At 42.2% G+C, this 13,316-nt stretch overlaps 1 protein-coding gene across 3 annotated transcripts in view; it reads left to right on the plus strand.

Moving 5' to 3' along the window:
- Window positions 1–855: 855 nt before the first annotated feature.
- Window positions 856–13,316, plus strand: part of epha4a (eph receptor A4a) — a 70,103-nt gene continuing 57,642 nt past the window's right edge. For all 3 annotated transcript variants that reach the window (XM_060929721.1, XM_060929730.1, XM_060929740.1), the window contains exons 1-3: window positions 856–976; window positions 1,926–1,993; window positions 3,085–3,748. In XM_060929721.1, the coding sequence (XP_060785704.1) occupies window positions 880–976; window positions 1,926–1,993; window positions 3,085–3,748 (829 nt within the window). In that variant the 5' untranslated portion in view covers window positions 856–879. The remainder of the gene's footprint in view (window positions 977–1,925; window positions 1,994–3,084; window positions 3,749–13,316) is intronic.

Genomic DNA, 13,316 nt, shown 5'->3' on the forward strand with positions numbered 1-13,316 from the left:
TTATTATTATTATTATTATTATTATTATTATTATTATTATTATTTTTCCCCCCCTTGGACAGAACCCTCGGACAGGATGCTCTTGACGGAAATCTCGCTACGGTGCGGAAACAAGGCGCGAACGTCTTGTGGGCGTCCTGGAGGCGCGTGATGTACAGTTTATGCATCAAACACACGCAAAAAGAAAAAAAAAAACACTCCTAATCCCAAACGATCAAACGTGCATTGCACAAAAGAAAGCGTGCATATCATGTCCGCATGTCACATACACACAAAGACGTGTTCTTTGCGCGACCAGTAGACGGCGCCCTTAGACTTCTCACGCGCCAGGATCAACATTGCATGCGCTTTAAGACTCTTTCCATCATCTAAAGGATAGAAAAAACATCAATAGAAATATATTTTATTTTATAATTGTGTGTGTGTGTGTGTGTGTGTGTGTGAGAGAGAGAGAGAGAGAGAGAGAGAGAGATGGAATCTTCAGTCACTAATCACACACGAGTGATTTGCATCAGGTTGATCCAAACAAACAAACAAACAAACAAACAAACAAACAAACTATCGTCTCTCCATGAACAAAACACTTCTAACACTGCTTCAATTCACTCAGGACGTTTTATAGTTTAATGTTTGCGTCACAATTTTGCTGGAATTATATATTCTTTTCTTTTTTCACCCCCTTGGGTACAGTGGTTCGGTATCCCAGGACGCAGTGAGACATTTTAACGCAAGTACGCAAAGACGCAAGGTGATTGGCTGCCTCGGGATGACGGACAGCCTCTCAGGCCCCGCCCCTTCGTGTTGTCGAGGAGCGCGCGACGCTTTTCGCTCTTCACTCGCTGCTTGCGCGACTTGAGCGGCGCTCGTGAAACGGCGCAAATGGCAACCATCGCCTTCTCAGCGGCTTGGGCTCTCTTATTATGGATATCACATCATCACACTGGCTCGAGCGCGCGGGTTTATCCTCCTAATGAAGGTAAGGAGCACGGGAATGAAGGAGAGATTATTATTATTATTATTATTATTATTATCTGGATCATCCTGTACGCAATGGAGATTTAACGCAATCAGGCTGATTACTGTGATATATACACGTACACTAGGCTACTAATGCGCTCCTAAAGCGCACCCAGACTACACACGTTCAGTCACGCCAGAGTTATTTATTTATTAACTTTATTTATCCCACGGACAGATTTTTTTATTGCAGTTCCAAAGTCCGTCAGCCTTTTACGCATTGGATCGTCAGTGCGCTCAAGCCCGAGCTGCCTCTCTACATTCTTAGAGGAATGGAAAAAATTTCTTATTAAATGCTACATAATAATTGTTGAATTTTGAAATCAGTAAATAGTATGATATCCAAAGTTTTTATACTTCCAAATGTTATTATTATTATGCATTTCTATTGATTGTTTTTTTTCCCTCAAACAGGTCTGAAATATGATATCTAAGAGCAGAAATCTTAAAAAAAAAAAACCAGTGTTTTGTTTGAAATCTTTCAATCCGATGAATGTTTCAAATCAGCATTTGGACCTCAAAAGTACATTACAGCATAGCAAATCACAGAGAGAAAGGGTGTGCGGGAAGCAGAAGTTTTTTTTTTAACTATTATTATTATTATTATTATTATTATTTATTATTACTTCAGGACAACATTTCATTTCACGCAGGGCAACAATACAACACAAAAGCAGAAAAAAAGACCGTTATCCTTCTATAGATAGTCAGAGAGAAATGCTTGTCTATAGTCAGGCCTCTAAGTAAGAGTGAGTGTGATCTTCAGTCATTTGACAATTAATCGTAGTTGGACGTGAGGAAATCCACAGCAAAAAAAGCTAATTTTAAAGCAAATCATGTTAAAAAGGAAGAAAGCAACAACAACACCTTCCTGTCATGGTTGTCGTATGTCTCGTTTCTTTTTGCAGTGACCTTACTGGACTCGAGAACAGTTCAGGGTGAGCTGAAATGGGTTTCCAGTCCAACAGAAGGAGGGGTAAGTCATTACAAATAAAAAACAAAAAAACACAACTGGTTGTTTCCTTAAACACCCAGTTTCTTCCTCAAGAAGACGATCAAAAGTTCATTCCGTCAAGTTTATGTTATGTAAAGCTCTATGAGGCATTCAGCCGTTAAGTTATTACAGCACAAAACCTCAGTGGAACAAGATGCCAAAGTAGTTAAACAGTCAATAAGTTGTGGCTTATTGTAAAGGATTATTTGGACAGGTAGCTGATGTGTACTGTATGTAAAGCCAAAAACAACCAGTTTGCTCTTTTCAATACAGTGCCACTTCAATGAAGGCCTATAAGCAAAATCCAGCTTTGTCTTGGAAGAAAAAGAGTCTTTCTGTGGCCTCAAGTAGCTATACTACACTGATAATGGCTTTATTGCTGCGGCAGTTGGACCTCCGAAGGAAAGAAAGTATCATAAATCATGACAGGCCTTTTGGGACATCTCTGTTCATTCAACACACATTCATTGTAAAATCTCAGCAGAACCATGCATGGATATTTTCTTACATTTATTATTGGCTGTGGTAAATTTTTAAACCAAACAAATAAAAAAATCACATTTTTTCCAAGCGCACTGAAATATAGACTGGACTGTTGAGTGTCCTCTAAACTTAAAAATGTAATTCGAAAACAAAGGACTACATATTGATGTTCCGATAAAGACTCAAGTCTCCAGAAATGTCTTTGCTAATATGAATTTGGCTTCAGTTGTGTAAAGCTCTAATGGATACTTGACAACTTGACACAGCCTTGAGTGCTTCCAGATTTCAAGTGCAGTTGGGGCCAAATCTTTTGAAACAATTTGCCTCTCCAAAAAGCCCGGAGAGGCCATAATGTTTCCAAACAACACAACCTGCCAGATTTTACTGTTTGAGAAAATCCCACTTTGAAAGTTTACTTTGCAAATGCTTTTATTCTGATGGGAGCTGACGGGATGGCAGATGCATGATTAAATTCTCATCAGCAAGTGATCGATGCGATGCAATCTGAGTGTGTGGTGTGGGATGTAGTGCACCTGCTGAGACAAGGGTATCCATAACTAAATCTGTTTTTCTTGATGTCTTTCTCTCAGTGGGAAGAAGTGAGCATCATGGACGAGAAGAACACGCCCATCCGGACGTACCAAGTGTGCAACGTGATGGAACCCAACCAGAACAACTGGCTTCGGACAGACTGGATTGCACGTGGAGCGGCCCAGCGAATTTTTGTCGAGATCAAGTTCACTCTGCGTGACTGCAACAGCTTGCCGGGCGTCATGGGCACGTGCAAGGAGACGTTCAACCTTTACTACTATGAATCCAACAATGACAAAGAGCGATACATCCGCGAGAACCAGTTCATCAAGATTGACACAATTGCAGCTGACGAGAGCTTTACACAGGTGGACATTGGAGACCGCATTATGAAGCTCAACACCGAGGTGCGGGATGTGGGAGTCTTGACACGCAAAGGCTTCTACTTGGCCTTCCAGGATGTTGGGGCGTGCATCGCCTTGGTGTCTGTGCGGATTTTTTACAAGAAGTGCCCACTTACAGTACGCAACCTTGCTCAGTTTCCAGACACGACCACGGGTGCGGATACATCGTCGCTGGTGGAGGTCCGTGGCTCATGCGTGGACAACTCAGAGGAGCGCGAAGTACCCAAGATGTATTGTGGCGCTGATGGAGAATGGCTGGTGCCAATCGGAAGCTGTCTGTGTAACCCAGGATTTGAGGAACGAGGAGGAGCATGCCAAGGTAGGGTCTCTGACAGCTCTATTTGTCATTTCTGCCCTTCTTGCCCATCATCATTTGTCTTGTGAATGTTCACCTATTCTTTCTGGCTTCTTTTGTGGTTCCTGAGCCTCTCTTGGAAGAGTTAAACAGTTTCCTTTTTCAGGAGCTCCATAGCCCAGTCACTGGGGATAGCATTTGGTAGCATTCCAAATAATATTATACAGGACCCACATAGGTTTTCGGTTTCCAGACAAAAATTAAAAAGCAAGATGTCACGCTTCGAACGTGACTGTGTTGTGTTTTCTCAGCTGGACAATGTTAAAAGTTTGCTCCACTACAGACAGCTGGACACTTAGCAGAGCTCAGTGGATTAGGAGGTTGCTGCTGGATCTTTCTGTTCCATATCAGAATGTCGTAGCAAGAAGCATTGTCACTAATCATGGATGCCTGAGAAATGCACTTTATCCCATCCATCCATCCATCCATCCATCCATCCATCCATCCATCCATTATCTGTAGCCACTTATCCTGTGCAGAGTCGCAGGCAAGCTGGAGCCTATCCCAGCTGACTATGGGCAAGAGGTGGGGTACACCCTGGACAAGTCGCCAGGTCATCGCAGGGCTGCACTTTATCCCCTTCGGACATAATGTGTACAATTGTACACATGAAGTTCCATAGCATTTTTACTTGTGTCTGAAAGGGTTATATTAGACTGTAGGCTTGATTTCTCTGACTTCCACTATCCTTCTGTCTTCCACTTGCTGGCTTGTGGGGAGAGAACGAAAGGATGAGTACTGTATTTGTTTCCCTTTCCTTGTTCTGCTTTCCCACTCTCACTTCTTCTCACTGTCCGTGGCTTGGCTCAAGGGTTCAAAAGGGCTTCCCAGGATCTAGGTGAAGCCGAGGTCAGTGCAAACGAACAGCAGAAGCTGAGATAGGCAGACAATTTGAGAACACCCCTCTGCCCTTTTTTTAGTCGCCTGAAAAAGGCATCTGGTCCAGGAGAGGGTCAGAGCTTGTGCACGGTTGATAAACGGTGTGCTGGCCAGTCCACTGTTGGTTATTTATGAGGGCAATCTCAGCGGGCTAATTACATGACAAATACACAATGTAATTTAGGGCTCCTTTGGGGGGTGTACTGTCTCTGCATGCGGTCTCTCGGTGAATGCGTCCGGGCGCTTGCTTGAACGGGTTCGCTTTTAAGAAAATGGGCAATTTTTTTTCTTGGTCTCTTTTGTTGGTGGTGCTAGGCGGCATTCCAGTCTCTTGCTCCTTTGGGTTCTTTCTCTCTCTTCCTCTCTCGTGTGCTCTATCTTCTTTGTTCAGCTGTTACGATTTAAAACGGAAAGCTGCCATAATTCAGTTAAACCCAAAGGCCACATGGAGACTTGGTGGAAAATTCAAAATCATGTTACACTTTGAGTTCAGTCCCTTTTAGTACCATTTTATTATCATACTTGGTGGCAAGTCTCACTAAACTCAAAACTTAAAAAAAAACCCACACACACATGGAAGATGAGAACGTCTATAGTCCCATAGACTTGAGTATAGATGATATTTTCATTAGTTCTTTAGCATGGTCCATGGCATCCATAGTGGATTAACCCATCAGATGTCATCCTCCGTAAGCCAACAATTGACTGCATCCTCATTGAGGAAAGTTCAAAAGGTGGCCTGCTCTCCCAGCACGAGGATGAATGTCAGTGTCTCCTTAATAAGCCCATATGGATAAGGAAGGGACTTATGGGTTCACTTTCAATGTGAGGGCTGTTGCAAGGGGGAGAGGATGATCTCAATGGGGCATCTATTGAGAATAAGGCATATAAGGCTCATAGCCCAGTAGGTGTGAGTTGCAGCCTTTGGCTGATTGTTGGGGATGCTTGGGATATTGTGGGGGTGGCTGGGAGTGAGAAGAAAGAAACACTAGATGGGGTCAGGTGGGTCATTCCAGTTTTTCCTTTTACGCCCACGCAGAGACCAGGGTCATTGGCGAGATTGATTAAGACGTCAAAGTTTTGACAGCTACGTCTGAGCTGGGATGATCGACCTACGAAGACCTTAAGTATGAATGGAAGGACATGGGATATCCTCCCATTGAAATGAAATAAAGAAAGTAGAAATCACTTGTTGTTTTTTTCCCAACCCATTGGTGTGACCCATTGGTTCTCAAACTCTTCCAGCAAATATATTCTAACTAGCAGTATGATAAGGACCATGAGACAATTTTATTAGTCTGCAGACTTCGGTAGGGGAGAATATTCTTTAAAAATAAAGAATAAAAAAGCCTGAGGCAGTATGCACTTGACATTTTGTCCAAAATGGAGTTCTACGTTTTGGTGTAATGAGAAACCTGCACTATGTGTGCTTGATATTGGAAAGTGGGGGCTGATTTTTTTTTTTTTTTTATCCTTATGGAAAATGGACATTTTTTTTTCCAAAACTAAGTTTTTGAGACAGTAAAATTTAAAATGTTGTATAAGGAAGTGTGAACTGTATTGACCAATTTTGGCAGAATTGTACCTTTTATCAAACTAGTGTACTTCATAAACAAGAAAATGCTGATCCGTGTGTGTGCCATGTCCATCTAATTACACAAAGCTAGCGTGTTTATCTCAATCCTGTCATAATTATGAACAGGTGTGTGGGGTTCATCATCGGCCTCAGCTGGGTCTTGTTGTTACTGTTTTTTTGGGGTTTTTTTTTTTTGGGCACACAATAGCCTTCATCCACCGAAAATGCTTCCCATTATGAATATTCATTACTTCCGTCCTTTTTTTTTTCTGCGCTTTTGATGGCAAGTGCATATGTTGATTCCTGTCACGATCCCCTTCAGTTGTGCATCCAGGGCTTCTGCGCTGGACATTGAATGGGCCGTCAGCTGTCTAGGGTAGAAATGAGAGAAAGAGAAAGAGGGAAGGAAAAAGGGGGTGCTCTTTGATATCAAACAGATACGGCATTTGCATATTTTTGTAGGTAAAATGCAAAGGCAGCAAACTTGTGTCTGTTCCGCACAATAGCGTTCCCTTCGCTTTCTATGAGAGAGAGGCAGAAGAGGAGGCGTTCAACTGCTTTCTTTTTCGTCAATGCAGCAGGCAGTCTGGAATCATTGTGACATTTAAATTTAAATGAGATAGCTAACTGTCTCGCATTACATGCTCACATCTGAATAGGATTCGCCCAGTTTTTGAATGTGACACAAGGAATTTAGTCTCCTTCCTACCAATGCTTCAATTTGAGTGCTCGTCACTGTCAAAGTCCTGTTGTTTGCCGTGAGCAATAGTGTGTGTGTGTGTGTGTGTGTGTGTGTGTGTGTGTGTGTGTGTGTGTGTGTGTGTGCTTGCTGGCACATGTGTGTGCATTCTCCTTGACCCCATGCTGTTGATCTTGGTTGGTTGCTCATGCTCGGAAATGCCCCTGACAACTCCCAGCCCTTCACTTGTCAAGGGGTTGATGGATGATGGGTTTCCGAGTGTCCGCGTTTACCGAGACAGAAAAAAAAAAAAACATTTGCTCAAATTGCTACATTTTTACAGCTTGGTTCCTTTCTTACCCTTGTTACTGTTAGTCTGCTAAAACCTTTGCCACATTCCAGCAAAAAAAGTAGGTTACCTTGCTTGCCTTCTTGTCCTGTCACTACCATGCTATCAATTCGAACAGTGTCCAGGCAATGAGAAACTTCCACTTCCATCTCTGTAATATTTGTGTAGGTTTTGAGAAAGCACAGTTCTGTAATCCCGCTAACTCACTCCAACAGAGTGGCCTCATATTTGAGTCTTTGTGTTTCATCGCTTGAGTAACTCTCCCCTCATCCTTGCCTATTAACCCTGGATCTTTTTTGACCAGAACACACTGATGTTCATTTGATGAGGTGTCCATCACCAACACCACCAGACAACACTCCCTATCAGTGAGCCCCAAGCAGTTAGTGCTTTGCCACTTTCTATAAAGCTGGCTTCCGTCCAGGAGGGTCAGAGGTCACTTAAGTTAGCAATGGGCAGGGGTGAGAACAACAGCGGGTCATCTGTAGGAAAACTACAACCATCCTTTTCTTCATTAAGTTGCTGCCCCAGTGATTTAAATGTAGGGCAGATTAAACTTGACAGTCGCCGTTGCCTCCGAGTGCCTTTGTCTTTGGTTTTGATTAGGATGGTGCCAACATTTCTTCAGACAAATGCACCAGATGGATTGAAGGACTCGGTGAATGCGCTCGTTTCGTTCCGCTAATGAAGCATTTGGAAAGGCGTCATAGCTTGATTTATGATGACAAATGACACAAATGAAATCCAAGTACCATTTGGTAAATCTGCTCTGTACTGTATAAACATGAGACTGTTTCATGGCAAGAGGGGGAAAAAATGGCTGGATTTGAAGGAGATTGTCAAATTCCAACTTTGTCATGTTCTGCTGCAATATAAACACTTGAGCCACTAAAGAGTCAAAGTGAACTAATTAATATTCGTACAAAGGCGTATTTCGGAAATGCTAACACTGCTAAAAATGAAGGACAGCTAGTACAGTGCTGAGGTGCAGAACTGATACTTGCTCACTATTTTTATGCCTCCACCACCTTAAGGTGCAGGAGGCATTATGTTTTCGGGATGTCCGTCTGTCCATCCATCTGTATGTCTGTGCGTGCGTCTGTGCGTGCGTCCGTCTGTGCGTCCGTCCGTCCTGAAACCTTGTGAACACGATATCTCAAAGGCTAATGAAAGGAATTTCACCAAACTTTCACCATTTGTGCGCTTTGGGACAAACATGAACTGATTAGATTTTGAGGTTAAAAGGTCACAGGTCAAGATTACTGTGAGGTCAAATGTCCATCCCCAAACCTTGTGAATGCCATATCTCAAAGATTAATGAAAGGAATTTCACTAAACTTTCACCATTTGTGCACTTTGGGACAAAGATGAAATGATTAGATTTTGAGATCAAAAGGTCTAAGGTCAAGGTCACTGTGAGGTCAAATGTCTGTCCGAAAACCTTGTGAACACAATATCTCCAAGGCAAATGAAAGGAATTTCACCAAACTTTCACCATTTGTGCATTTGGGGACAAACATTAACTGATTAGATTTTGAGGTTAAAAGGTCACAGGTCAAGATTACTGTGAGGTCAAATGTCCATCCCCAAATCACAACTTAATAAGGTGTGTAGTCTACCAGGCGGAGGCATCCCCATCGATGCCATTGGCGTCGAGTTCTATCTAGTTCCATAAAGATATATTGCTTAGAAGAAGGTTCTGGGTTTGAGCCCAGTGGCTGATGGGGGCCTTTCTGTGTGGAGTTTGCATGTTCTCCCCGTGTCTGTGTGGGTTTCCTCTGGGTGCTCTGGTTTCCCCCACAGTCCAAAGACATGCAGGTTAGGCTAATTGGTGTCTCTAAATTGACCGTAGGTGATGATCTGGTGGCTTGTCCAGGGTGTACCCCACCTCTCGCCCATAGTCAGCTGGGATAGGCTCCAGCTTGCCTGCAACCCTGCATAGGATAAGCAGCTATGGACAATGGATGGATGTATTGCTTGGTTTACAGATAAATTATCCTCATGCCACAGTGCTGTCACCTTCTCGATTCTGATTGGTCTGAAAGGTGTCGGTTCATTTTCTCTGATAGGAGTTCAGCTGCAGGATTTATGTTATCGTTTCTATAATAAAAACTTACCAGATGGAGAACATTTATGGAGGAGACGTTTATTTAACAATTATGGAAGTCAGTGCTTCCTAACAGTCAGGATTTTTGTTTTCTGGTTTCTTGATAACGCGATAAGCTGGACTGTCAAACGTACATTATAATCTCTTGTAGATACGGCCGTGTCATATGATCCCTGCTAGCATTCATTCATTTTTTTGGAGAGAAATATTCCTTTAACTTGCCGTCCTCTGGGAAAACTATGTGAAACATGGGCTCATATTTTCCTCACTGGGGGGCGATTCTTGACTGAAGTGGCCTGGGGAAGGCTCCCTCCAAGTCTGTTTATCCGAGATCTGATAGGATATGTCAGTTAACAGATGTCAATTAGCTCAGAGTGCATGCATAAGAGTGGCGGGCGGATGAAAAGATGGATTGAGTAATGAGATTATTTAAGGGCCGGCAGCCTTGTTTCCACAATGCGGTGTAATCGCGGTAATTATGCCCAAGGGCTCACCATGCTGACTGAACAATAGGTATTAATACTTGTAATTATTTGGAGAGGTTGGGGTATGGTGGGCTGGAAGTCTTCTAGCTGAACTGAAGGGGTTTGTTCCTTTACCTAAAGATACTGGAGTGGATTCAAGCCTTTTCGAACCAGCTGCTTTGGACTGAACCATTTGGTTTGGCATTGGATGCAATTAGTTTTGACTTTTTACAGCTTTATTAGGGTTAACAGACAACATTAACAAACCCCAGTTGCTACCAATCCACAAATGGTTTTCCCCCACAGCGTTTAGGATTTTAGGGACTGGGGTTCAGGTAAGATTTTTTTTCTCAGCAATGCTGGCTAAATATATAAATTCTGCCAGCACTCCTGGCATGAAAATATCTCCAGAAAGTTGCTCAAAGGTCAATCTGAAGGTGGCATCACCAACGAGTGGATGTGCTAGTGTAATAGTCTGTGTTAGACAGCATGAGAACCAGTGTGGTGTGCTGTATAATCAGCACATTTGTGTGACCGGTTGTTAACAAGCTTGCCATGGCGTGCAATGGAGGAATGGAATGAACACCTACTTATAGTATAGCAGTCAACTTTTAAAAACCCACATCTGCATGCAGACAGAAACACGCATTTCCTCTGAGCATACACATTGCATCTGACTTAAATGCATGCTCCCAAAATAAAGTCTGACAGATTGTAACTCAGTCATCGTGGCCACGGTGTTGATGCTTTCGGGCTTTGAATTTGGAGACGCACATTAAATCAGAGAGCACAGCGGCACAGGACCTCGCTCAGCACCTATTACCAAACATACATGCGGGTAACATCTCAAAGGAACGTTGCGTCAATATTAGGTCACTTCCTTGTGTGCTGGAGCAAGACTCAAAAATCATATCATTAAAAACACATAAATGTGTTCTCCATATGAGCGATTCTCACTAATTTCTGGTATGTTTTGGCTCGGTGCTACTAGATCGTTCTATTTCTCTGCATCCAGCTTGCTCTACTGCGGAGGCAGGAGCTAGTTGCAAAGCGAGGATGTCTATTCAGTGCCTAGCTCACTACACACACACACACACACTTTGCTTTGTAAAGCTGGCGCTCTTTGAAGGCCCTTAGCTAGAGGGGGACCGAAGCTGACAGTGAGAACATTAGCATGTCAAAAGCCTGCTGAATCAATAGGGTCCTTCTCTCTGCCTCAGTTTCTCTCTCTCTGCCTGGCGCTAACACACACAGGCCTCTCCATTCAATGGCACTCAGCGCGACCTACTGTAGGAAAGGTGCTCTACTAATACGTGCGCTGCAGGGGAGAGAAACGGGGGGTTCAAGAGAGACCTATTTATATTGTACCACTGGATATGAAGTGGATATTTTAGATTGTGGTAGTTTGTTAAAGGAAAACTGCATCCTGAAACATGTTAAACATGTTTACTTTGTTTGTTGGTCCCGTATTTAGGTTATTCCTGGAAGACGTTGGCGGTTGTCTGCGACACTGATGTCACAGCGGGATATTGTTATTGTTGGCACGTTTAATAGGACAAGAATGATTCAACATTCTAAGAAATACATGCGAACACAAGTTTTGCTGTTTAGAGTCTTCAAAACAACGTTAATTATTCTGTCTACATTCACTGGATATGAGCAATCATGCACTCTGATTGGCTACTCTATTACTAGGCTATCAGCTCATATACCATGAGTAGAGGGAAACAAAATGGCGGAGCATGTGTTGGTCAACCAACCGAGGACGAAATAAAAACTCGACTTGAAAACAACCCCAAAAAATGCAAAAAAGCAACAAAATTTGGAATAAAAGTATTTGATGGTAAGAATATATGTTTTTTTTATTTTTCAGTAATTATTATTATTATAGCATTTTTCACAAATTGCTACTATCATTTCACCAGTTTGTTTACATTTGAAGCGGAAATAATTTTGTCGGACGTTTTGTACAAAGTAAGGCTGTCAAAATAATGTTAATTTCGATTAATTAATCACAGAAAAAAATAACGCTTTAAAAAATTAACTCTGATTAATCACATTCCATAGTGACCTTTGACCCAATACCGTTCTGGCCATAAGTGACTGTAAAATGAAGGAGGCAGACGAAAACGTGCTGCTTAGTCCAGTGAATGGAACATTCACGTTTAAAAAATGCCCAGATGGATCTGTCGACAGGAGCTTTGTTTACTGCGATTTCTGCAGTAAGGAATTTTCGTACCATAGGAGTTTATCAAGTCTGAAATATCACCTCAATGCACAGCATTTAGCAGTTCCCCCAGGATTTCGTGGGCCTTTTTTGTGATTGTTGCGGGCTAAAATGTCTGATGTTGCGGGGGGGTTTCCAAAAAATTGCGATGAAAGTTGCGGTGTTTTTTAGGTTTTTGTTGCGATTACATTGCGGGAGGAAGTGAAAGTTGTGAGAAATTGTTGCGATTTTCTCTTTTTGTGATTAAAATTGAGTGATATGTTAAATATTAAGTTATTACTGAAAAACTATTGATTAAAAAAACAAAGACACTGAGAAATGGTCCTATAAACATCTTTACCAATATAAAAGATTACTAGGACTACAAAAATGCAGAAAAATAGGCTTTACTTATCCAAATACACCTGTTGGTTCAAAAGTTAAAGTGCATAGAACCTCACAGCACTACATGAAGTTACCTTAAAATATAATATAAATGCCTCAGCTTTCATGTAAGAAAAAAAAAACTATTAATACTAGTGCTGTGTGCAGACAGTCTCTCCTGAAGACTAAATTAAACAATAATTATAAACTAATAAAATAAATGGCTCAGGCTTCATAGAAGAAAAAAGCAATTTGAACAGAATCTCACAGTATGATGCTGAAGCTGCCTAAACAGTGGAAAATAAAATACCATTTTGGCAAAAATGTTGGCATCCATTAATTTCTTGTATTAAGTAAAAAAAAAAATTATGTAAAGTGCACACAGTCCTTCACTGTAAACATAACACACTTTCAGTAACATAATTTAAGCCTATATAAACACTCACTCGCACATGCTGCTTCTCTTGAACGTATACACGGAAGTAAGGCGGAAGGTAGTTTGTCGACGTCACCTCAAGACGACGCCAACGATTGGTCAAATTTGCAGGAAAATTGCGGTGATTGGATATAATTGCAACACCGCCCTGAATTCATGGGGATTGGTTGAATTTGTGTTGAAGTTGCAAATCGCAACATCGCGAAATCCTGGAGGGTCTGATTTAGGAGCAAACCTGGAGGTACGAGCTAGCACACTGCTTGATGCTAACGCTAGCAGCTAGCCTTGTCAAGCCACACTCGATCAGGCGTTCAGATGCAAACTTAGCATGTCTATTGCCGCTTTTCCATTACAAACGCGGCTGAGTCGTGCCGTGCCGAGTCGAGCTGAGTCGAGCTGAGCGGGGCTATTGAAGTTGCATTTCGACTACAACCGCGCTGAACCGTGCTGGC

This window comes from Neoarius graeffei, chromosome 1 (genome assembly GCF_027579695.1).
Source record: "Neoarius graeffei isolate fNeoGra1 chromosome 1, fNeoGra1.pri, whole genome shotgun sequence".
In the NCBI taxonomy this organism is placed as follows: Eukaryota; Metazoa; Chordata; class Actinopteri; order Siluriformes; family Ariidae; genus Neoarius; species Neoarius graeffei.